General features: G+C 38.3%; 1 protein-coding gene across 11 annotated transcripts in view; it reads left to right on the forward strand.

Annotated features, from left to right (window-relative positions):
- The window catches only part of MIPOL1 (mirror-image polydactyly 1), a 186439-nt gene that overhangs the window by 144121 nt on the left and 15323 nt on the right, over positions 1-26995 (forward strand). For all 11 annotated transcript variants that reach the window (XM_063398938.1, XM_063398934.1, XM_063398930.1 and 8 more), the window contains one exon: positions 20353-20583. In XM_063398938.1, coding sequence (XP_063255008.1) covers positions 20353-20583 — 231 coding nt within the window. The remainder of the gene's footprint in view (positions 1-20352; positions 20584-26995) is intronic.

Consider the following 26995-nt stretch of genomic DNA (forward strand, 5'->3'; position numbering starts at 1 on the left):
ATGGTATAATTACAGTCATTAAGAAGAATGACCAAGTAATGGTATCACTGTAAACCACACTGTTCTTTTTGCAGAGCAGTTTTGGGGCAATCATGGAGAAGACAGCAGTTGTGTTTTAAGTATTCTTTGTCCTTGCAGCAGTGACTTCTATTTTATTGAAGAGTTTCAGACACCTGACATTAAACATAAACCTTGAGCTAATTAAATTTCCCACTTACAAGCACAGCAGAGGTTCTTTTTTATACCAAAGAGATGAGGGCTTTGATATTCAGTGGGAGACCATGTAATACATGTTTTGGAGGAAGCTAACCTGCTCCAGTTTGATGCAGCCAAATATATAGAAAGCAATTACTCTGTAAGGGAACACTAAGGTTTTTGTTTGTCTTCTGTTATAACAAAGAAAAATGCAAGGACCGTCTTTCTGTTTGTTTATTGAACCAAGTGTTAAAATTAATAGAAAAATGGAGTGGAGAAACTCCGCTGTCTTTAAATCAGATCAGTTAAAACCACATCTCTCAGCAATCCATGGAGGTTTCAGCAAATTTTTAGTCAATTTGTGGAGGTGAAGGGGGCCAACACCCTGATAATTTGGACCTGGGATTTGGAATGTATGTGTTCAGTCTTCTCCTCCTGTGTTTTGTGCCACTTTCCAGTGAGGTGCTGCAGCCCCAAAAGAATTGGGATTTTAGGTGGGTCTTTCTCACTCTGTAGCTGCATAAACGTTTTCCCACTAGTAAGCTCCTATGTCTCCCTATGACTTCTTTCCTTTGTCACTTTAATACTTGTGCAATCACAGCTCTTGTTAGTGTTACAGGAGATAAAAGTCCAAGGTTTGGGGGCTGTTTCTGAACTGGATCAGACAGCTGAAGGGGGAAGGCTGCTCTGCATTGGAAACCAGCTGCGTGAAGTTTTACTGGTGCTACTGAGATGGCTGTATTTCTCAGTGGCGTGGTGTAGGTGAGCAGTAGAAGCAGAGCCCTCCCTTGTTATCCTTGTGTATTTCGCACTTTATTGAATTTATGATTCTCCTGTCCCTGCCCCATTTCCAGACTTGGAATTGGTTATTGTCTCACTTTCTGCATTTGTTCAACTTTTTAACCATAATATAGTCAGAGAGGGTGACTTTAAAAATAAATCTGTGGGTAGAAACAATTTGTGGGAGCATGGCAGACCAGACTCACATCTGTTCTCCAATTAGTATTTGACCCTTTACAAAGAAAAGGAATGGAGAGAAACTCAAATATATACCACAGGCTTGATGTTTGCAGTGGCAGTTTGGCAGGCAATGAAATGGCGAAGCAGTAGCTGAAGCTTTTGTGGACTGAGAGGTGTCCTTTTTTTGCCCTCTTATTTTAGCCATCAGCGTACTCTTTAAGCTTTCTGCATCTCTCATTCATTTATAAACATACCAAAAAATACTTTTTAATGTTTTGCTTCTTGCCCTGACATGACTTTGAAAGTTTTCCTATCTCAGTGCGAAAAAAAACCCCCAATTTCCAGCTTAGCTTTAGTGATTTATGAAGACTTTGAGAGAGAGGAAGCACTGAACTGTAAAAGATCCAAGGCACCTGATGGAGTAACAAGCCACCTCATGCCATCCCTGCAACCAGAGTGTTGTACACTCAGATTGCCTTGTGCTGCTGTTGGATTGGTCTGACCTACACTTTATGAAATCTTTGTGCCTAATGTTTCCAGGGGCTGGCTCTTGGCCTTCAGGGGTGCCTTGCCAATCGAAACACTAAGCAGCAGGTCTGAGGAAGCAGTGTGAGTATGGACTGAAGCACCTAACACACTCTGTGATGCAGTTTTAATTTGCACCATGCACTATGCTAATTCCACTGCTGCCTCTGTTACTGGGTGGTATAATGGCAAAGTTCCTTAAGTTTTTCAAATTAGTTGAGGACCAACCAGTCACTTTTTGTGCCAGGTACATTAAGGCTAGAAGTATTCCATGGGTCCTTATGCTGTATTGCACCAGACTTGAGCCGACCTCTTCTCTACTTATTTGCTGTCATGGGGTAATGTGAACTAAAACAACATTTACTTTGTCACTTTTGCTGGGATGGGCCTTTTCACATGGGTTTCTGTTCTTCTCTAAGAGCAATGATTTGCTTGACAGAAAGGAATTCCTTGCCATTGGATGCTGATATGGTCTCACGACTCTGTATACAGGGCCCTGCTGGCATTCTGTTCACAGCTGTCCTTTGCCCGGCTGATTCCTTCACCTTCTTTTTTACCTCTGTTCTATGTGATTCTCTGTTATGACTTCCTTGGTTTCTCAGTGAGCTGAAAAGTCTAGGAGGTGTAACTTTGTTCTGTGCTTTATGAAATAAGCACGTAGTTAGAGATGTCTAGGAGCCATTTTTCAAAGTCGTTAAAGCGTAATAAAATTGAGTTCTTGGAAGGTTTAAAGTGTCTGGAAGAACTACCTGCAATCAACCCACTAACTGGTACTGATAATTTGGTAGCAATATAATGTATGAAAGTCCTGTAGAAATACTTGTAAAAATAGGATGATGAGATTACTAAAGTTAATATCTACTCTATACAATGTAAGAATATGCAAAATCAAAATTGAAGAATCTATAAAAAGCATACACAGGATTATGAAATCTGTAATCTAGTAGAAAGGGTGTGTGGCCAAAGGCTACATATTCTGATTCTACCACTGAAATGTTGAAATGCTGGATGAATATAGATGAATCACATCGCTAAACACTGCTTCAGCTGCTTTATTTGTATAAACGGAATAAGAAGTTTTACCCTTTTGCATAACACCTTAAGAGACTATGAAAATGCAGGCACTCTTGCTTTAAAATGAGACAAGGAAAATACATACAGAATAAGAAGCAGCCCTCTCTAGAGCGAGTTAAAGAAACACAGAAAAACCGTGTGTGTAATAAGAACTATTTGGAAGCCAGAATTTTCCCATGAGAAGTTAGGAAGAAAATCTAAAGGTGTAAAAGAAGAATTTGGCTTGCCCTATAAATATTGTATGAAAGGGAATTCTTTTGTTATTAATATGATATTTAGAAATAAAGTAATAACATTGTCAGGAGGACTTAAAATGCCATTTTATTTTTTGTTGGTTTTTCACAAGACATGTTTTTATGTTAAAATGTCAATTCAATAATTTCAAAAAATCATGACTTTGATGTGCTTCAGTTCAGTTCTCTTCAGCTGAAAACTGAAACAAAATGGCATTTCATTTGAAATACTAAGGCAAAAGAAAACTTTTCACTTAGAAATGTGTCTCAGGAAGACAATATATTTTTTTGTGTTGGAATTTATATATCCTAAAACATAAAATAAAAAACAATCTTTGGTGAGAAGACTTTCTACATGAGCAATTTACAGTCATTGCTAGACACAGCATTGCTTTTCTCTACGTTTAACACTGCTCACAGTGGGAAAATGTTAGGGAGTATCTAAGAATGCAGGTGGCAGAAGTCCTCTGCCTGTCACAGAACACAAAACAGAAGGCTGCCCACCTCTGTTGTTTACGAAGGGAGAAGTCGAGAGTAAGTAAGAGAAGTCAAAATATTTTCTTTATTTGATTCCTGTCTAAACTTAGAGCTTTTGTTAAACTGATACATGCATGTCATGCTGTTGCCTTTTACTGGAAAAATTTCCATTTTAACTTCCTATTCACAAACTGCTTTTCTGACTAATGCGATAGAGGTCTTGTGTTTTGGAAGCTTTTTAACCTGTGTCCAGCATTCCATAATGATGTGTAACTCATCTGGTATGGGTAGTTCTTTCAGCATAGGTGTGAAAGCTGTCATTTTTAGGAGAGTAGAGACCAACTTGGAAGTTTCAGCCACAGTTTTCCAATGAATAAGTGGGCCTGCTGGGATTTGCTCCGTTCTGAGCCTCTCAGATATTTGAGTAAAGTGTAACATACTAGCAATAGTTTGCTTTTTTAAGCAGCAGTTTACATTGTCATGACAGGAAGGAGAACTAGCACAGAGCCACTTGTCTTTTTCCCCGATGCCACCAAGAAAGGCATGTAAGCAATGGTCTGGAGCTGCTGTCTCACTAGCAGGGGAGCTCTGAGTTTGGAAGGAAAAGCCACACAAGGGGAGTGAGGGAGTTACACTGAGTGAATCATCACTGTTGTATTTTCTTTGACAGCAAAGAGTTTAGAGAAGCTCTTCCAATACCTGAGCCATTTCACGTTATGGCTTCATATTCTTTTCTCTTAATCTGTGCTGTATCAGCATTACAGAATGGCCACCTGAAAATGTTTTCATGAATGACAAAGAAGTGCAGGGTTTATCTCTTGTTTGTTTGTTTGTTTGTTTGTTTCACCTTCTTTACACTGCTAGCTAGCCATACTTGGTATGACAGTTAGTGAATTGAAAAGTATAATATTACACTGTGCAACACTAAAGGTTTCTCCTGGTTACTGGTGGCTAATATCCTGAGGAAGAGAGCCAAGGACAAGATCTCAGAATGAAGAGAAACCTGTGAGCACTGTAATCTCAGGGTTGAACTTGCTGAGGTTGCTGATATTTGGAGCAAATAAAGTCATGCTCTGTCACACAGGTTCCACCACTGTGTTTCTCCTGTCATCAAGAGAGAGATTTTTATGCAGTTTTTACCACTCTCTTAGGGTTTCTGCTTTGATTTTTGAGAGCAATTTTTTGACTCTGGTCATTAAAATAGATTTTCTTCGTGCCTGACACTGTTATTGCTTCCAAGCTTTCATAGTTAATAACGTGTCTGTACCATTCACAAGACACCACAACAAAAAATACTGATCATCACAAAATAAGCTATGACATTGCCAAATTGTTTTAAAAGTAGGAAATAATAATGGGAATTGTGTAAAATTTGTTCATTAACGTTATAGTGTTAAGAGTTCTAACTGTAAAGGATCTCTCTCTTTTCAATGTAAATTTGTATTCAGTGCTGGTCAAAGTAGGATTGTATGTGCAAGCAGTATCTGCCCAACAGTCAATAGTCTAAACAATAGTCTAAACTGAAAATACAGTAGATTATTTGGGATTTCTCTGCTTGTCTTTTGTGTGTGTGTGTGGGGGGGGTAGTTTGTGTGGTTTGCTGTACGTTTGTTGGGGTTTTTTTAACTAAGGAGGAAAGTATTAAAAAAACTAAGTCCTAACTTTATTTTTAGGTACTTTTTTTTACTATTTCTGATGTTTGAAGCAGGAAAAGAAATCCTTTTGTTTCATTTAACTATTCTTTTAAAATAGCATAGCAAGTAACAAGTGTTGGGTAGAAACAAAGAAAGTCACAGTTGGATGTTGCTGTTATAAGATAGGCGATGACAATGGTATCTTTTTAGTGTATCTCTTATCTGTGGTGTCATTAAATCTAATGATGTGCTAAATAATAAAAGCAGCCTTATCACATTGCAAGGCTTTGAATTGTCTCAAAGTTGCCATGCCTGCATGTTCCCTTTGGCTTTTGGACAGGGTTTGGAGTCGGAAGGAGCTGCAGTTCAGAGTGCATTTATGTGATCAAAGCTCTTTAGACAGATGGCTGCTAGCACTCCAAAATGATTAAAATATGTTCCAAGCAACATCAGTCTGTGGGCTTGGGGACCCAACCTTTCATTAGTCAATAAAGGGTCTTGAGTTCTTGAAAATGAAATCTTTAAAGGCTAATAAGGCTGCCGGTTTGCTCTGAGCTGTTTCTTTGGATTTGCAGTTGTGGATTGGAATTGGGCCAGTATCTGTCCAATAAATATGAGGCTTTAAAAAAATCTGGTTACAAGAGACCTCCCAGCAGATCTGCCTGTTAAACCGTGCAGCCAAAATTTTCAGTCTCATATATGTAAATTTAGACACCTGAGTTTGCATGTAGGGCGCTGGGAAGGGACCCGCAAGTTCCCCTTTGAAAAACTAGGAATTTTGTGGAGCAATAATTTAACTGTAGATGCCAAAGCTGGATCATTTTGAGCTGTACAATTTTATTTTTAAATCCTTACGTGTTGATTAAGGATAATTCTAGAATACTTTCAGGATCCCATAATCAAGTGCATTAAGCAAGTTTTCAGAGCTTTTAGAAATCAGTAATATTACTTACAGCATTCCCAAGTGTTGTCAGCACTTGCCAAATCTAAACATGGGATAGTATAGTTGGGTGCTACAGTGTGGCTGGATTTATTCTCTTGTCTGAACCTGGTCTGTGAAAGATAGCAACTGGGGGCTTGTGGAAGTGTGAGTTGTTTGTAACCTCTGCAGATTTATGTGAGGGCAGCAGCATTAAATGCCTTTTTAATAAGATACTAACATGTTTGAGCCTTCTGTTTCTTCTTTTTCCTTTGTCTGACAGAAGAGAATCTGCTCTTGCAATTTGCCAACTTCTGAACTTGAAGTGTTTTTACCCAGTAGACTCTTTCTACACAAGGCTCAAAACCTGAAGATATGTAAATTATCTCCAAAATGCCCCAAGATTTAGCCTACTGCTGTAGAATGTATTTTAAAACACATCAGAGTTTTGACATGCACCAACAGAAGTAAAAGAAGTCGTGGTGATCCCATTAGCTCAGTGTGATCCCATTAGCCACATTGCTCAGCCTGTCTTCTTTCACCTTGGGAACAGCTCTCACATTCCTTTTGTTAGGACTTGATGGGGCCAGCAGCTGAAGTTCTTCCCCACGCACACCATATTTACTCCGGGAATGTCATATTCCATTTCTTTTTCTCAGTCTCCCTCTGAAGGCTTGCCTACACCTGAACTGCCAGTGAATTTTATTCATCATACACATAGGGAAGATGTTACTGTTTATTGATAAAAGTACATCAGACTTTGGGTTCTGATTATTTGGTGAGCTGATTTTGGTTTTCATTTGTTGTAAAGTATGTGGGGTTTGTGTCCCAAAGCTTTCTGTCCACCATCTAAAAGATCCTGTCATCTACTCTGCTCTTACAAGTGAGTTCTGAACTGTGTCACATTTTCCCTAGCTCTAGACGTAAGTATTTTGTTTCTGTTCTTCAGATTCCTGCGAACTAATTTTTTTTCCTCAGATAAAACTAAGAGCTCACTTGCTGCAAAGTGGGCAAAACAAGACAAAATCTACACTAAAAGTCCAGGAGGCAGTGCACATGCCTGTTTCTCTTAGTGTCTCCATTTCGGGAGTTCCTTATGAGTAGATATATTTACCTTAGACTTGAGAGTTCTCACAGTGACTTAAGAGTGCTCTGAAGTGGTCCTGTTATTTTATCTCTGTTACCATTCTGCCTCCTAATCACCTAAATGAGTCAGAACTTCAGAGTAAGGAAATGCACAAAGCTTTCATCAAAGTGATATGATTTTAGGGCTCAGTAGATCATGAACAACTAGGACTGGTAAAAAAAACTATAAAGCAGAGATTCACAATGTCTTGAGAGCAAACAGAATTTCTGTCCTTAGGAGTTATCTCTTTCTTTGTATCTTTACATGAATCACTTTTCCCTCCACTCCGGGGCATCATATGAAACTTTTTACTAATCAAGCCAGCGCCCTATTTAGCCTGGTTTGGTGGTGTGGGTTTTTTTTGTTTTTGTTTTGTTGGGTTTTTTTGTTTGTTTGTTTTGGTTTTTTGTTGTTTTGGTTTTTTTGTTCATTCTTCTGAGCTCTGCAAAAGCTCCATTTCCAGCAATGTCATGTAACAAGCAACTACTACCAAGTGCTTCACACATATTCAGGTTGGACATTTCCAGAGAACTGAATAGGACTTCAAGAACAATGTGAGTCTGAAGAATTGGATGATTTTATATGTGCTGCTAAAGTGCTTGGGGGATTCCTGCTTTGAATGTTCTAATTCGTCATTGTTTTCATCTGGAGTTGCAAGTCTCTGTAAGTTGTAAACATCAAGTCCTAAAAGTCTCCATTTGGGGAGTGGAAATGAAGGGCCTCCTTTGGAATGTTTTTTCTTTGCCTCTCAATTCCCCTAGCTGGAAGTTGTAAATAGTGCTACTCATGCATTTTTTGGAAAGTGCATTGATTTAAGTTTTCTTTATTAGATTCTGCTAAATATTAAGTGAAAGAAACCTAAATTTATCACAGTAACTATTGTATTGCAGCAGTCCTGAAATTCAAGTACAGAACTGCCTTTTCCAGATGAGTCATACACTGTGAGTGCCCCGCTAATACATTTCATGTTTAATGACCAACTGTTTCTCCTGCTTCCTCCAAATTACTGTAAAGTTACTATTCCAAGGAGAGAAAGTAGCTTTTTATTCTGGAGAAGACTGTGGCATTCATCGCTTTCAGTGAGAATGTAATCTTAAACAGTTCATGGGATTTCCTCGGCTAAAAGGCAAGCACGAATTTGGAAATCTTTGAAATAGGAATGAGGCTGCAAGAGAGAAAGAAATAGGTATCTGCTGTTGCATTAGTTCAGTTTGGAGCATGCATGTGTGTGTGTGATCAAACTAATGTGTGTGTGTGTGTATATATATATATATATATAAAACCTTCTTGTAGAAATGTTGCAAAGTTCCTTTTTTCTGTTTGTAACAGTGCAGGTCTTTATGATTGGGGGGGAAAAACTGGTTTTCTGAAGGAGGTGTTGAGCCTGCCAAAGTTGATGGAGGTGAAATTGGACAGCCAATTAGTGTGGGACAGCTAGGCAGGAACTGAAAAGAATGTAAAATGAGTAGATTGCTGCAGATTTATGCTTGCCAGAACAAAACAGGCAAATTGTGATTTTAAAGACCCCAAGTTTGCAGACTTAAATAAAGACATGCCTTTAAAAAAATCCAAGAATATGTTGGTATAATGATACTTCTTTTGAACAGTATGCTAGATAAAGGGCACAAGAATGTCAAACATTTAAAATTATTTTTATTCAGCTAATTCTTCCATAATGGATGTTAATACTGTTGACATTACTCATGAATTGAATGCAAGCAATTTAGACAATAGATAGTATCAGGTGCTAATAGATCAAATGCAATTATTCTTTGTGAAATAAATTTACACAGTTTAGCAAAATTGTTTCAATTATTCACTGTAAAGGAAAATGCTGAGTAAAAGTGAAAATACTAAGCTTTCTCCTCTAGGGGCATTATATGCATTTCTAAGTCATATTTTTTCTTCATAGCAACCTTTCCTCTATAGCAGCTTCCAGTGCAAGTTATTACAATTCTTTTTGCATAAGATAGGTCATGTGAAGTTCAGCTGTAGGTGGGGCCACTCTGGTTGATTGGGGGACAGTCTTAATAGATCCATTTCATTAATTAAGTCATGCATTTTTTTATTAACAAAACCTGTATGTCAGGTTTAGCCAGCTGGGAGCCATTCTTATGGTTGTTATCTTTGTCAGAAGGAATATTGTGAAAATAAGGAATTACTGTACACGCTTTAACTCCTGATTAAACAGAGGAATGACATCCGCTCACCTGCTGTCCATGAAAAAATAACTTAGGGGCATATCATGGTGTTGATTCATTGATTCTGATCTTACATATCTCATTAAGGTAAAAACTATGTACATTGTATTGGAAATATACCATGAAGGACTTGTGTCATACCCAGTCTATGGTCACTGAAACAAGCCAAGTTGAGGCCAAAATTTCAAACATCTAGATTATTTATTGTTTCTTTTTATTCTTGAAGGAACTTTTTCTTCTTGCCCCTATTTTTGGGTGCATAAAGTAATATTTTCTTGCATTTTTTTTCTCTTTTGGTCTTCCAGTCCCAGAGATCAGGAGGAAGCAGTAAGGTTTCCAGGAAGTATTTAGTTGTACTAGGCAGGCAGAAGAGCACCTTCTTATGGCCACAGCCTTTAGCCTCTTTATACAAATACATTCAAAGCTTCACTAGGCTTTCTTCTGGTTCTCAGTGGGAAATGGCTTCCACTATTATTAAGTAACTTTCACCAAAGAGGAAGAAGTTCTGTGAATTTGTCCCTCACCAGAAAGACTGAGAAGAAGGATGGATAACAAGGTTCATATTATCTGATTTCTCTTTCTTTTGCTTCTGAGCTAGGCAGGATCTTCATATTATCCAGGCTCATATAAGATAATGTTCTTTTTGTTTCAATCCTAAGGGTTTTGATGGATACACATTCTTTCTTTTAGCTCTTCTTCCCTACTTTCTGTACCAAAGGAGTTATTTTGCTATACTTTTACAGTTGTGACAATAGAATGAGGAATGGTGAGATGTAGGAATTTAGTTTTCCCTCTTGAGCAATGTTACTGCTCATAGCAGAGGAGGGTATAATACCTGTTGAATGTGTATAAGCATAGTAGGCAGTATTCATACCAATAATTATCTTGTCCTGTTCAAAAAATAAATAAGGAATTGAAGAGTGTTGAATTCCGTGTTGGCTAGATTTCACAAGAGCTTTCATATTCATTCAGTTTCCTTGTCAGGTCCTGAGAAAATAATTAATTCTTTGGTTCAGTGGAACCAGTATATTTCCTGCTACAATGTTTCATTTTACCTGCTGGTCATGGAGAAATGAAAGAAAAAACGGCAGTTTTTCTTGTGAAAATACTGTGTCATAAGGTGAAAAATGTTGTTTTCCTCTTCAACCAAATTAAATTAAAGTGCACAATTATTTTAATTTTTTACGCACTTTATTTCAATAGCTCGGTGGTCAAAGCTCATGAGGGTAAAGGAAGAGAGAGGTGAGGGAAGCTGATTTGAAATTTTTAGGATACAGAAATCAATTCAGCACTGTTTATAGACTCTTTCCAATCCCTATGCTTGAGAGCTTCTCTTCACTGATTTTTCTCCAGCAGCCAACAGTCTAATCTCTCACTTTTCAAGAGGTATGAAAGTTGTGTGTTTTGGCTTCCAGTCATGTGCCATATCCAGCTGATGGGCCCTTTCACTGAGAGGAAAGAAAGAACGTCTTCTCAGAAAACAAGGATGTTTGTGCTCGGGGCAGATCAACAAGGCTCAGGAGGCTGTGTCACTGCCTGTGCCCTGTGGTGACAGTGGTGGCTGAACCTGACAGGGGAGGCAAAACCTTGTGAAAAACTGTTTTTGCCGTTGAGGCACCAAACCTGGATCAGTCTGCTGAGGTTAACCACGTTGATGTGCATTGTTAACGTGTGCATACTGTTAATTAGCTCTTTAGTGTCTTTCATGATCCATAATTGGCACTGAGACCTGAACCAAATCTGGGCCGCAGGTTTCCAAGGTGTGGCACATGTAGGTAATAAGAAGAAATCCAGGACCCCGAAAGCTTGGATTTTAAAGAAAATGAGCTAGGGAAAGACACTTTACTCCCAGTTTCAGCATGGCAGGCTGAGTTTTGCATGTTGTGACTTGCTCAGTACCACACAGAAGACATGAAATAGAAGAGGGAATTCAAGACAGAGCTCTTATCCCCAATCCACTAAATCATTCCCATAGCATGTGTCCTTGTTTCACGTTAAGGAGAATGGCCCAGACAAGTCTGCCCAGTTGCTTCAGTAAGCTTTGGTACAATAGGGAAGCAGACTTCCCCTATATTAAATTTCCCAGGCGCTCCCTTTATCATTTAAGCCATCGTTTTAACTGCCTTGTTTCATAGCGCTTAACTGTCCAAGGAGCTGTATGATTTATATGCACAAGGGTTTGGCAGCAGCAGCTAGGTAAGACATGACTTACTGAGTAGCGATACGTTGCCATTGTGTCGTTTACATGGCGTTCAGGAGGTGAGTTGCTAAGTGTGTATCCACACAGCAATGCCCAAAACAACTGCATTTTTGTGTGGGAGAAGCCATGGTGGCAATAAAGTGGGCATTTTAGGTGTCTTTACCTATGTGGAGGACAAATTTCAGACCGCAGCACATGCTGTCCTCCTAGTGAGTCACCAGCCATTGCAGAGTGGTACATGTTGCTGTGTACAGTACCAAGAAAGGGGACAATGTGCTGGGCACACTCACCTAGAGTTCATCAGTACCTCACTTACTGGCACTCTGGTGACCATGGGCTGGAGCACAGTACACCATGTTTGCTTTTCATCAGAGCTGCATAGTATTTTTCACTAACACCTTTGAGTAAGATCAGACAAAACTTTTCAAATACTCTGCTTTATTTTCTTGGGACAGGGAAGGAAGTCTCCTCAAATTTTAAAAGTTATATTTTCATTTTTTTTTTTAATCATTCAAAGATTTTTTTTTTTAACCCACTGAATCATCCAGCAAGGAAGTAGGGACAAGTAGCGGTGCCTCGTGTGATTCCCTTTCTCAGGTTAGTCACACTGAGGGCTAGCCTTAGGGCTATGTTTTCTATCTTTAGGGCTACTCAGCTCATCCCTGAGATCACCCCTCTCGAAATACCATATGTGTTCAATTATTCCATCTTTGAAACATGTTTCCATTCTTTGTATTTCTTCTAATTACTTCTCCTGGAGAGACTCTTCCTCAGCTGGATATTCCTGGCCATGCTGGGAGGCAGGGCTGGCTTCCAGCTAGGGGTCCAAGACAGCTTTGTTTCTTGCTTTTCTGATTCAGTGGAGGAGTTAGGCCAAGTGATCACAATAGCAAATCAGGACAGCCATAAAATTCACGATCATGTCTGATTTATAAAGATAGCATTGTATTAAGTACAAGATATTTTCTGAGGTTTTTAGTAACGGACTTTCTTCAGCTGATCATTCCTAAATGGTGCCATGTGCTTCATTGTTTAATTAATTTATATGCCTTTATGATTTTAATTAATACTATTTTCACAAGAGGCAGTTAATAGTGGTTAGAAAACTTCAGGCTGTTCACTTGGTCTATGCCAGTGTTTGGGAATTATTCCTGTGATCTTTATTTTTCAAGACTGTTGAATGGCATCAAGAGCACAAAGGAGTCCATGTAAACACTGGGGGGAAAGTAATGCTTATACTTCTGGGAAAACATTTATGGTGAATCACATTTTGGAAACTGAAACACTATCAACATTTTATTGCCAGATTATTTTCCAAGAAAAAGCTTATATCCATTGCTGAATCAGTTTCTTCAAAATACTTAGGCTCATATTGAAGTTGGATTGCACAGAATAGACTGGAAGACTGTGCTGTGGGAGAGAGTCAGAGGATTCATCCATCCTCTGACATTAGCAAGGGGCATGAAATAAGCTCATCTAAGAATCTAAGGTGGTGTTTGGATCCTACCAGGCTGTAGCAGAGGGATACCTGCATGATGTTAAAGGATCAGGAGAAAAGTTTCTTTGTTAGGGATCTAGACAAGCAGCTTTGTACAGAAAAAATAGAAAATGGAAACATGCTTGATAAAACTCATCACATGAATATACCCACTTGAAGATAGAAATATTCAATGTATGGCTACAAAAAGTCTCTGGATCCTAACATAACTATTTTAGAGTTGGAGTTTTTTTTCCCTAGTGAAAAGAAGCTAAAAGTCCTACGTCGTCTTGATGTGAATGAGAGCTAAGAATTTTTCAGAAACTGAAGCCTTGTAAGAAAATCTGAAATGCGCACTTGTATAACAGGTTTTGAACGAGTTTGGCACAGCATTTACTACTACAGTGTAAAGGGCTAGGTTCCTTGATGTATATTTCTAGTTGGCATTTTATCAAGGAAATAAACTTTGGTTTTTCTTTATTTTGTGACATGTGGATTGAAACTACATTTGCTCTGTCCAAAGCCTTGATTTAAAAGCATTAGATCATTAAATTCAGTGCTTTTGCATAAGACTAAAATTGTAACCGAACAAATTATTTATGCAGAGAGAAGCAAGATAAAGTTTCTTTCAAGAGTTCTTTAACATATCAGATTGATAAGAGTCAAAACACCTTTACTGCCATTAAATATTTACCAAGACTTGGCTTTTGGAAGAGGGGCAGTTCAGTGCAGTGTGTTTGGCTCCATGCAATGCTATTGATTAGCTATCAGAAGGACATAGTTAATGGGTAACTGGAAGTATTACAGAGCTCTCCACATTCTTGTCAAGTCTTTTCTCTGAAGATGACCTAAAATAAAGTCAGTTACAACTGGCGTTCACCTGAGACAGATTGCACAAGTTCGCCTACGGTATGAACAAAAGGTTCACAAGGATCAGTTGACCAGGTCTTAGGCAATCCTTTCTAGTAGTTGTCATCACTGCTGGACTTTAGAACTGCACGTGTTTACATTTAATTAGAAAGAACACACAGTTTACATCGCACAGTAGCTATCGGCATTGAATCAGAATTGATTTCCGCTCTCTTTCTCAAATGGCTATTTCTTTCCGACTAATTAAAAAAAGGCACATAACAAAATGACTCATATAAATTTTAAAGCAAAGTAAACACTATTCCCTGGAGACAAAAATAAAAGTCAATAGCACATAGTCATTACATTGAGCTTGTTTTCAGGTAATTCTGATGCCTGCATTATGACATGTATCAGTCATTAATCAAGCAGTGAAGCACATGGCACCATCAGATTTCTTTTATATAGATGTATATATGGCGTGCCCCTTTGCACTGAGTCAACGCTTCACTGACTGTTTCAGTTTTCAGGGTCAGGATTCTTGTTTATTTTGTCTGGATTGTTGCAATTTATCTAATATGAGTTGATTCACTAATATTCCTACTTTTTTGCCGAAGGATTTTATTTATTTGAAATAAAAGTGTCTGTGTGTAGCTTCACTCATGTAAAATGGAAGTCAGATGCCATTATCTTTATCAGTGAGAAGCTGCAAAGGAAAATTAAGGCCCAAGCCATATTAGCCTTAACTTCATGCATAATTTCTAGCAAAGAAATCTCTTTTAGATTTTATTAGTTCTGCAGGCAAATCTCAGTTCAAACTATGGTGACAGGCAACATCAATTAAGGCTTCTAGCAGAAATGTCTGGCTCTTGAGTGCACCCACTCTTTGTCATCAGGGAAGATTTCCACGGCTGGCATTCTGGAGAGTAAGTGTTCATGCCAGCAGTACAGTCAAGCCTGTGGGAGCTGAAGGGATTGCTGAAGGTCTAGACTGGGTTAGTGGGCATGTGGGTGTGGGGGGTCTCTAGGAGTTGATCCCAAAATGCCTGGGCAGAAGGCCTGGTGTTCCTTTATGTCATGTTATCCTGGTTTTCTTGTGAGTGACGGTGTTCAGGGTGAAGCTCTTGGCAAGGATCATCAGAAAAAGACAAAAAGTAATACATAGTGTTTTAAATTACAAAGTAGTACATTGTTTTCTACCTTTTTTTTTTTTTTTTTTGTTATGCCAGTGGTTGTTATTTTAGTGCACTACCAAGAGTTACTGCTTTCTTAATTCAGTTTATATTTGAGGAAAATGGTGCACTGTTCTTTAAACAGTTGCCAGAAATGTTGTTAAAAACATACTCTCAGTATAAAAAATAAATCACTATGACCTTTAGGACAAGATCCTCAGTGTCTCTTCCACCAAGCTTGTGTTTCTGCAAATCCCTGACATCGGCAGTTTCCCTGCTGGCCCCGGGCCAGGGCTGCTGGCTCCACACCACCCACGTACACACCCCTCCAGTGATCCATGTCAGCCCAGCGGAGAGGCGCAGGTGCTGCCCGCTCTGCCTGGGGATGGGGAAGGTGTCGGTGCCTCTTGTCTGTGCCCCTCCTCTTTGCCTGCTGCCCACGGCCGAGCCAGGGCTGCTCTGCCTCTGCGAAAAGCTCGCACTTCCCAGGGAGAGCAGGCAGGAGGTTGTGATACGCGGTAAAACAGGGTCGCTGGCACCATCTTAAATGTCCATTATATTCACATCCTGAGGTCGCTCTTGGTGCCAGCTCTGTCTTCGATTAATAGATAAGGTTCCCTCTCTATTTGCAGTGTTACCTAAATAATCTATTACTGTAGGGAATAACTACAGTATTACAAATACTAAGTTAAAGTTATTTTGTTAACTAAAGCCATTGGCAAATATTTAAGAATGGCCAAAGCATATGAATTGACAATAAAGAGCAGATACAAGATAGCAAAATTCTTACTTATAGTATCTAGTGGAATAAAGTTATTACAATTACAATTTTTTTTTTTAATTTTGGGTTAATTTTACTTATTCAGAAGCAAGCCTTCATGGTGCAGCCAGTGAATGCTTAGGCTAAAATATGCTAATACAACCGATTCCCTGTCAAAACATGAGAGGAAAATTTTATGGAAAGCTTGGTTCTAGGAATAACATATAACTTGGGAAAACTACAAAGAGTAGCTGCAATAGTTTGCTGTATTGCAAACACAGTTTAATTCATGGAAGGAATTTGAGAGCGTGTGAATCTGTGTTTTGCAGTTAGCACAGATACATTGTGGAACCCTGAAAATGTGTAATTAATGTTAACATGTAGCAAATAATATTCAGGATTAAAGCATTAAATCTACAATAGTCTCTTCTGTGAACTCAGGTGCACTATATCTCTCAGTGAGAAAAAAGCTAATGCTAAGTTGTAATCTTCCAGTCTCTAATCAATTAGAGCTATTAGAGACCCCAGCCCCAGGTGCATCATGCACCCAGGGAATTCATGTAGTTTTCCTAGCTACAAGGTAGCTCCTTAGCTGTGGGTCTGGGCTCTAGCTGAAGGGAATAGCACTGTAACTGCAAACACCTCAAAAACGCTTCCTTCTACTCATCAGTCTCATGTATGTTTTGCTCTGTTCCAACCAAACACTGTCAATCCAGAAACTACTTCTGTGGAGGTCCTAGACCATTTGATGGCACGGTGAATGTGAGGAGTGATAGGTGGTGCTGAATGTCATGTGCATATTGCTCACATGAGGCTGTGCTATCTGAGCAATTTGCCCAGGGGCTGCATAAAGTGAACAGAAGACATTTGATCACTGTGCAACTCCCTAAATGAAGAGCTGGGAATGGAGGTATGGTTTCCAGTTATGTCTTGTTTGAAAGCATATCTTGGTAGTCCTTCAGCTTCAAGAAAGGCTCAGATAATTAACTCATGTCCTTACTCACTCTCCCAGGCTAATCACAGAGAAATGGTATGGGTACTTCAGTTGTTCTGGACAATAAAAATGAAGCTGAAAAGAATGTGTTTGCTGTTTGGCATCACCAGAAGACCATCTGTGTTTATTTTTGTCCTAAATTCTGATCATGCTGCATCTAACTTAGCTTTTTCAATAGTGATGAGTCTCTTGACATCAGTGAACCTCAGAGAACTTTGCAAAGGTAGCATTGTGATTGCTCTTATTTAAAGATAGGGAGACCAAAGCCCAAGGAGGAAAAATGTGTTTGCTAATGGCCTTTAACTGATATTTGTTGGAAAAAGGAAATTCTAAGATGGATAATGGTCAATTCAAACTTTCACTGTACCTAATGAACCTGTGTTTGAATCATCTAGTGTCCAGGCTCTTAGGACACTGGTACAAGTTGCAGATTTCTCTAGATCATTTCAGGAGAGAAGGCTGAATCTCAAGGTGCTGCTCGCTGTTGTTCCATGCTCACATGTAATTGAGTCTGGACAGTATGAACACACATGATCAGCACCAATCTGTCAACATAATGTCCTGTGAAATCCTGAAGTTGTATGCCCAACCACCATAGAGAAGAAATTCAACAGTGGCCTCTGTTCAAGAAGTGTTTGAGTTGCCTGAGCTCATCTAGACTAAGAATGCATGGGTACATCACACAAGAGAGTGACACTGTGATGGGCTGTGACCATGCAAAGAGCATACTCTGTGTTACATGCAGCAAGCACTCCTGTTGAAACATGGTCCATGGCCTGAGTGCCAGTCTGCCTTCGGCTGCTGCCTTGAGATAAATTAGTGAGAGATGGTTTGCTGTACTGAGAAGAAAACACAGCCCTCTTACCTTGTGTAAATGCAGGCAAAGGAAGACTAGTAAAATATTTGTCTATGGTAGGGCAATGTCATCTACCAGCTGTCAGGCTCTTGACTCACATGTAAGGCAAATGACTATTTAATGTCCTCCACTTCACAGAAAAAATTCAGTCTTTTTAGGTCTTATGGCCTTTTTTTGATATCATCTTATTGCAGTGTTTCCTAAGAGCACCTTTGAGGTAGTATTTTCAAGGTATCGATGCTGCCTGGCCTTTGAGTGCACTCAGCAGCATGAGGGGACACTCTTCAAAGCCATCCTGAGTGCAGGCTGAGGTCTGAGAGGTCTCCAGGACCCGTGAGAAACTTTTGTGGTGAAAACCAAGGTCAGACCTACATGCCTTTGGGAACATTGGATATGTTTATCACTGGGGTGGAGGCAGAGGGAGGGGACAGGTAGGGAATGTTTGGTTTTTTCTGTGGGTTGTTTTTTGTTGTTGATGTTCCTTTAGGTGGAAGGTTTTGCCATGTTGTTCAGTAATTGCTTCAGGTGGAAAATAATTTCCCACCTTGCAGCAAAAGTATGCCTGGCAAGGTGAGAAGTGTTTTAGGAGCAGCACTTCACAGAGTTGGTTTTCAGCCAAAGTCAAGTCCCTCTGGGAGCAGTTACAACTGGTGATATTTCTTTGCAGGCTTGAAGCTACTCTGACTTTGGGGATTGAGGAAACCCCTTGCTCTACACAGAAGCTGCACAAGTGATATCATCTTAAGTCACTTTTTCTTCTGCCTAGACATAGTTGAGGTGGGCCCTTGAAGCTCTCAGACCCAAGCAGGAGCAGGAAAGAGGCTGTGTTGCCATAGTAAAGCAAAAGGCTTACTAAAAAGAACATGTGAATTACTGAAACCCAGGAAGTGTTTGATTACTTCTGTGACCCATTCTTCAGGCCTAGAACTCCCATTTGTTTTTTTAATTATAGCATCAATATTCATTGAAGAAATAATCTTCTGGTCAATGAATGAATTTCAAATTAGTAAATTTCAGAGGGGATGGAATAAAAGTATTTTACCAAAACATATTGATGGAAGTCTGGAAATGGCATGCTTTTGAAAAAAAAGTGCTATAAGATCTACTAATCGTAGTGCCTTTATCTGGAGGAATCTGGTTACAAAGTGTGTGCATCAGAATCTATTGGTCATGCAGATGCAATCATTATAAGCTAAGACGTAGTAGTATATTGCAATTTTTGTAGTATATATGTGTTTTTCATGGCCAGTCTTTGAAAGGGAGCCCAGTTGTAGCCACAGAGAGCCAGTATTTTAGGATCTAAATAAATTACTTTTTTTTTTTTGCATATATTCTGGAAAAAAACTCTGAGCTGATGTGAACAAGGTGGAATATTTAGTCTATCTTTTAGGGTTTTTTTGGTTTTGTTTTTTTTTTCTTGTAATCAGGGACCCATACATTCACTGAACAGTTTAGCTTCTCATCTGCCTTTTTTTTCTTTTAATCTTGTGCCAGGTGTTTAAGAAGTGGGCAGCAGCAGTATTTCAGTAACCTGCTTTCGACATTATTTGCATACCTTTGTGTTTTTCCATGGTGATCAATGCTCAACTGTAGTGGAAGTTCAGTCAGTAAATTTTATGTGCAACAGCTACAGTAATTTTTTTTTTAATTAGTCCATTCTAGGAATTTTAATGTCCCTTTATAAATATGTATCATTTCAATATGTCTTCATTTAATTGAAAAGGTTTTTCACATTATTTTCAGATAATCACAGGTAGTATGCACAATGACATGTCAACACTCTGACCTTTTAGCTTCTCTATTTCTCTTAGTTCATCCACTTTTTGTTTGTCCATGTATATTATATTTTAGTTTGTTTAGGTTTTCCTTCGTGGACTGTTGGAACAGACAGTGTTTTCCATGCAAACACCTTAATAAACTGCAAAGAAAGAAAATATGCTATTGCATGCTAGCAGCTGTCATGTAGACGGTCTTGAATACTGTAATCAGTGTGTACTGCTACTAGAAATCCACACTGAAACAATGTTTGATTTGTCCAGAAATTTCTGGCACACAAATACAAAGCATTTAATAATATATTCTGGTTTGTGCCAGAGTATTGAAAGAGTATTGGGTCTGTGCTCTGTAATGTGGAATCTCTACGAATTTACCTCAAAGTCATGGATAAAACTGAATGGGGACTTTTAAAATTGATTAGCATGTGCAAATCATATTTCTAAGTAATCCTGCTGATTTAATAATTTTAAATTTTGAGTTGTAGTGTTTTTATTCCTTTCATTCAATTGAAAAGTCTTCTTTTGCAAATAAATCCCCTGTAGCTGCTGGATCTGCTTCTAAAAGAGAGTCCTGTGTAGTTCAGGTTGATAACACATCAAAAACTAATACTGATTAATTCAACTTTATGTAAATCACAATAAAAACTTTTTGCAGCAGCTCAGAGGTGAAGAACAAGATGCTAGAGCTAAAAATAGTTCTTGAATTTTTGCTGAATTTTTTTTTGCTTTTTCAAATTTTGATGATTGTTACATACTTGTAGAACAGCCTTGTCAAAAAGGTTTGTTCTCTTTGTTCTCTGTCACTTCTGGAATTTAACTTGTTTTGCAGGTGAGTCCATATATGACAATATTGAAAGTATTAATCAATTGTTGCAGCTCAGCCTTAGACTGAAACTTAATAACATGTATGATTTGATTTTTCCAGCTTGTACAAGTCTTTGTCTGAAGGAATGAGTCCAAAGAACCAGCCTAACTCTGCTTTCAGTACTTCTGAAGGTGGACTGCAAGGAAGGGAGGATGTTGTGACCCTAACCTATGGCCAGGTTGAGGAGATGGCAGCTCAGCTGCAGCAAACTCGATCAGAGCAAAAGGAGACCGAGCTGAAGCTCCAGAAAGCCCTGGAAGCTTTGCAGGAGGCCAATGAAAAAGTTCAAAAGTAAGTCACTTGCCTTCCAACAAAAATTGCAGTTGTAATGCACATTAAGCGTTTTTTTCTGGTATTTTGTCTATAACTGAAAATGTGGCAGTACTCAGAAAAGGTCCTTTAAAACAATTCCTTCTTTGGCAGCTCATTTCCTACTCAGTGTGAAGCTGATCATTTTAACAGTTTTGTGCTATTAGGCAGGTCAGGGTGCCTCTCATTACTGCTATGGAACTTGCTTCCTACATGTGCAAGGCACAGAGAAAGTCTTTCCATCTCCTATGAATGGTTTTCACTGTCTTTTTACCTTGTGGCAATCCTATGGCAACAGAGTATTTGCCTTTATAATTGCATGGTAGAATATTACAATTTTTCATTTTTGGTCTGTTACACATCTGGCATGTTTCATGCCACGGTAAACACTCATGGGGTTGTTTAGGGATGGCTTCAAAATCTCACTGAGAGCCACAGGAAGTCTCTGAACCAGTGAAAAGAGATTATATTCTCTTTCTCATCATGAGTTTCCCCGTTAAAAGGTTACTGAACTCCAAAACATGAAGTTCATCTCCAGTGAAGTACGTATTGTCATGTTTGTTATTAGTAGAGCCTCTTGATAGTCCGACATTTCTCATCTCTGCATTACATTCATCAACTGAAGAATTCTCCTCTCTCACCCTTCCAGGGTGGTCGTTGCTTAGCTGATGCAAATTGTCCTGTCTGTCCGTATATGTCTTCAACTGTAATGTCTACAGCATATTTTCAGAGTAGCCAGAAATTGGCTTATCATACATTGCAAGGACCTAACAAAAGCTTTTCTTGTTTAAAAAAAATACATGCGGAGTTCTTCTATTTAAAATACAGTTATATAGTCCTATATTTTAAATTTATTTGTAACTGCATAAAATATAATTAAGGTATCTATGTATGAAAATGCATATTTTTAGTCATCACTTTAAAGCCTCCAGTGGTTGTTTGATAATCACTCAAGTCTTTATTCTGAGCTCTTAGATATATTTGAAACTTCAGGAGGTGTTTGCTTGATAGAAATAAACCTATGAAAAAAAATGAAATTGTGGTAAAGAGAATAATGATTGAACCTTTCTGTACACTGTTTTGGGTTGTTACATCTAGTTTTATTTATAAATGTTTAATAATATAGCTATTTAAGTAGAGATTGGGGTTTTGCTGGGTTTTTTTTTTTCCAAAGTGAAACAATCTTGTTTAATCCCATGTACCCAGGGTGGCTGAAGTAGAAGTGCAGCCACAAACAGAATTAAAATAGTGGTGATGCACCACTGTAGTGAAAAGAATTTATGGAATTTAACATGCTTAACTACTTGGGAAAATTTTGGTCAGGTTAGTTTTCATTATTGTTAAGATCAGACGACTGAGCCTATAGCAAAATCAAACAATTGGTTGAAGTCTTCTGATGACAATAGCATGCCCTTTTTACCACGAAACTGTGGAAATGCTCTGCGCGTCTTCCCAGCACCCAGAGTCATCCACCCCCATCTTATAATTCAACCTGCAAACAGATTAAGCAGCTGAGTTTGTGGAAAGTGTGTTTACTTTGAGCTAAGAACCCTTGTGTGACACTATAGAGATTCCTCTGACACCTCTGGGAGAGCTACACAGACAGTTCGTACTCATCAGCAGGGAAACCGGGCTGAGAATTCCCAATTTCTTTGTAACCTCAACTGCTTCATACAAATCAGTGTTTGGCAATTAGGCAGGAACTCATTTGTTAGCTTAGCATTTTATTTAGAAGATGTAGGATGTTCTACATTTCAAAAAAGAACTGACAGTCTATAAACCTGTCAACAGAAAGGCTTTTTGGTATTAATTACAGTAGTATTAATTATCAGCACTGCCTAAAGAGGATACTTAATGTAGTTAAAATGTGGCACTAAAATTCATAGACTAAAGACCATTCTAAAATACCTTTTTTCTTGATTTTTTAAAATGCTCAACTAATATTGAATTCTGACATACAAAGGAAATCGTTTTGTCAGCTGTATAAAGTAGTTTCTTAATATTACTCAGTAAAATAGCAACAGTTAAAAATCAGAAGAGTTAAATAATTATGCCCATTAAGAAAGATCATTGTAATTAATAAAATAATGTTGAGAAAGGATGTACTTTGTATTTTCATGCAATATAGTTTACTGGTTTTACACTGCCTTCGCTAATCTGTTCTCTGGCAACACTAAAGAATTTTTTAATATTCTTTAAAACTTCAGTGTTTGCATTCAGCATGATATGCAGAGCTTAAAAGAGAGCTGTAATTCTCCACAACATTTCCATCATGTCAGCCATTTGTGTACCCACTGGTAGTTGTTGCTTTCTAAACGTGAGACCCAAGTCAGAATAGTGGTCCTGTGCTTTCCATCAGGACAAAAAGCATCTAAAAAATTTCTTGATCCTATCCCATACAAAAGAGCAGCTGTGAACCAGAAGGGGGATGTTTTGGTATCTACTTAGAATAAACTTGGATGTAGTAAACATCTGTCTGTACTGAAGTAGGGTGAACATCTCACATTGGCTCACTGCAGTGTGAGTTATAAATTGAGACTGTGCTCTTGCCTGTGAAAATGATTCACCATCCCAACAGGGGTGCTGGGGTAAAACAAGAAACACTGATGCTCAGAGAGTCACCACACATGTTTATCTGCATTTGTTTCAACCTGTTTTGATTCTGAGACACTATCAAGATACACTTAGACTTTTAAGAGAGTGCTATTCTTTATAAAGTATACACTGAACTGTGGTCTATGTATATAAATAGACCTATGTATATAAATAGCACACATAACAATACATATGTATTCAATAAAGACTGTTGTGATCTGCACAGTAATATTTTAATCAGTACTCTGGAATGGCTATGACTATAATTTTCTAGATTTAATTAATGTATCTACTTCATGGTTACAAAGAATTAGGACAGGAGCACAGAATTCACCAGGAGTGTTGGTATAGTACCACAGGCCCCTGCAAGTTTGTCCTGCCTGAGAAGCCGGGAGCCAGCTGGTGCAGTCCCAGCAGGGAAATGGGGCTGACCTAGAGAAGGTGGCTGGGAGAGCCTGTGAATTAATTAATACTTCTGCCAACAGAGGAAGCAAAGCATTTTAAAAATGTCCTTCCGGCTGGAACCTCGGGGACTGTGGAGTGGCTGCTGATGTCAGTGAGATCAGAGGAGGTTATAATGTAATACCAAATCAATATTAGCCAATTATCAGTAAAGGTTGAGGCCACTTTTGATGTGGTTTTTCCAGGAAATGTTCTATTTTTCTGCAACAGCTTTGCAGCTCGAGTGAATTTTAATGCAATTTGTCTATTGGGGGCTTCTATTTTTTTTTCTCATAATTTAATGATTCTAGCTCAGTAAAGCACAGCTCTGCATGTGAGCACAGCTACTGTTGCATAGTCATGTGGCTGTGTAAAGTGGCAGAGGAGGGTGAGTCGGTAGAATTTCTATGTAATCCTCTAAAAATAAACACAAATCCACAAAGTAACAGTGCAATGCTAAAATATACAGATATGAAAATAAGCATAAATGGTGAGAAGAATCCTGCTTGTGTATTTCGTCAAGGTAGTTCTGACTATGAATAAAGCTAATATAAAAGTGATGTAAACCAGAAGTCATTGTTTCATTTGTCTTTAATTGTTTATTAAAGACTTTTTCTTTTGATTTTTTTTTTCTTTCTTTTAAGGAGCAAGTCAGGAGAGTTACAGCTTCAGATAAAATATTTCAGTTGATTGAATACTAAGAAAACTAAGTGGTCTTCTGAATTAAATTCTATCCTTAGTAACATTTGCTTTACCTGTTAAGGTCTGATTTTTTTTGACCTCTTAAATTTCACTATGACTGGAACACACCCTTTATTTGTTTAGTCCTGAATTTCCTTCTAGTCTTTTTGAAAATCCTGTCTCTGCTTTTGTACTTGTTCATTTATTTTCCTAGCTGATGCTTATATATAAGTTGATCTATGAAACAACAAAAACAAAGTTATTATCAACAGTTGACACAGATGAAAAGAATACAAAAAAATGTAAAGAGATAAGAAGCAAGCATTTATTAAGTAGTTAGTGTTCCCCTCTTCTGCAAGTAAAACTAATCTGCCTTCTGAGTGCGGGAGCTGTGTGCGTTTCACATCAATGTCCAACACGTTCTTCCGTGCTGGCTGGAGGGTCTAATCTTTCCCAGAATGATCAGAGCAGTGCAGTTCAAGAACAAGAATGAATATTTGAATAATCACACCACAATGTGAGGTGACCCTCCGACAGGGGACTGACCAGATACACATATGGATTTGGGGAAGAAGCTCTGATGCTCTTTTTTAACACAGCTGTGAGAAGAATGTGGCTAAGACCCAGTAGTCTTTCTGGAGTATAGCTGGCAAAGGAAACCATGAGGAGAAGAGAATTTAACACATGGGTGTAAGGGAGTTCACTTCATTGATGTGATCTGAGGGGAATGTCTAATGACTGGAAGAATCAAACTTGGCAATGAAAACACAAAGCTCTTTTCATCAATTCAAACGCTGACTCTAAAGCTGCAGATGGTTACCTCCAGCCTTGCCTATTCAGTGTGGGGTTGTATAAAATGGCACTTTGGTGAATACTAATAGATCAAAACAAAGATTTAATAACATAAAGATGTGGTGTTCATTTTTAAATGAGGATACAGGTCAGTGTCTCAGAAAAGACTGAAGTAAGTATCTTTGTGTATGGGTCTAAAGTCTCTGGAGATTTTTAACTGCAAACATATCTTTAGTGTGCAGATTGTATTCAGTACAGGGCAGCTATGCAGGGAAGAGGCTAAAAGCAAGATTTCTGAATTATTATACTAATTGAGCCTCTTTGCAACATGCAAATGTTGTTAACTAGTTATCTCCCTTTTAAAATCATACCTACGTATATTTAGCTGAAGTATACATTGTAGCTTGTGTGCGTTGAGCTACTTGTTGTAGAAAAGAATGGAGCTAGTTAATTAGAAATTGCAGGCAGAAGCACTTCACAAAAGAAACAAGTTGTACATTCACTGGGACTTAAAGCTGTTTGTTTTGGAGGAACCCCCAAGTCTTAGAGAACTCAGCTGGCTTTATTTTAAATTTGAGAGAGATATTTCTTTTGTTTTCTTCTTTCAAAACAATACATATGATCTGATTTCTTACTTTATTAAGATGTTATATTTAGATGGTGAGAATTTTCTATAAAAACTATACTGTGCTATTTTTTTTTAACTTAAAAAAATTGTACTCTGTTGCATGCCACATAAAAACATTAAATACTGGAGCCTAGGAGTACAATTTCATAGATATTAACAGTTTCACTGATTTGTGTCAGTAAATAATTTAGCACATGTCAAAAGTGATTTTCCTTTTAATGATAACTACTGAGCTGCCCACTGCTGTGAAATTCTGCTGAGTTTGAATCGTAGTTGATAATCTTTTAATATCATATGGGGAATAATTTAACTGGTGCTGGTGTTTTGAAATGTAAAGTAAGCCCTGGTGTCTTGTTGAGGAATGTAGATACAGAGCTAGTTTCTTAGTTACAGCAAATTGACTTTGCTCTGTCGCGCTAAGTTGCATTCATTTGTCCCGGTTAAGGGTATGACCTGTAGTTTACTGAGAAACAGATGCTGGTGGGTACATTCAAAAGACAAGTGAATGAGGGCGAGGTACTGAGAATCTTATACTTGCTGTAGCAATCCACAGAAGGCAATGGACATCAGAGTTTGTATGGAAGGAAATGGAAAGCAAAGGAAGACAACTTTTGCAGCAGTGTAAGATACCAATGCAAATTAGCAAAGGTTCTGGATTTTCAAATTTGGATCAAAGCTTATTAAAGGGGATTCAAAATGGAAAAAAAACTCCTTAATGAGGACTGATGTGTTGACTGCCTCATACAATGATTAAAAGCAGATTATAAACTCCATGGGGCCCATAAGAGATACACAATCTCCACAGGCAGGGTTTTATGGTGTTTAGGAAACCCACACTAGCCAGATGGAAGATTCCCCGACACACAAAACTACCACATACTCTGAAGAATTCTGCAGGGCTGATGCGAACTTTTTTGGCATACCAGACATGAATAGGAACATGAGAAAGTCCAAAACACAAAATCTAATAACAGTCACTTATATCCCATATGAAATTATTACCACAGAGTAGCAATTACAGGCAGTGTGAATGTACTGGATTTAGGGGCGACAGGCTGCAGTATTCTGCCTTAGTCAGTGAGGAAATAAGGCTAATTGGAATGTATGAAAAAAGTCATGTTTGATCTAACTGAAAGCAGTATATAGCAGGGTCAGAATTTTTATAAATACTTGGAATTCTGCACTAACACCAGTGATTCCTCTCAGAAAAACTCCCCTCAGACTGCACCAATGTGCATGGTGAAATGATGAATTACA

Source organism: Prinia subflava, chromosome 5 (assembly GCF_021018805.1).
Source record: "Prinia subflava isolate CZ2003 ecotype Zambia chromosome 5, Cam_Psub_1.2, whole genome shotgun sequence".
In the NCBI taxonomy this organism is placed as follows: Eukaryota; Metazoa; Chordata; class Aves; order Passeriformes; family Cisticolidae; genus Prinia; species Prinia subflava.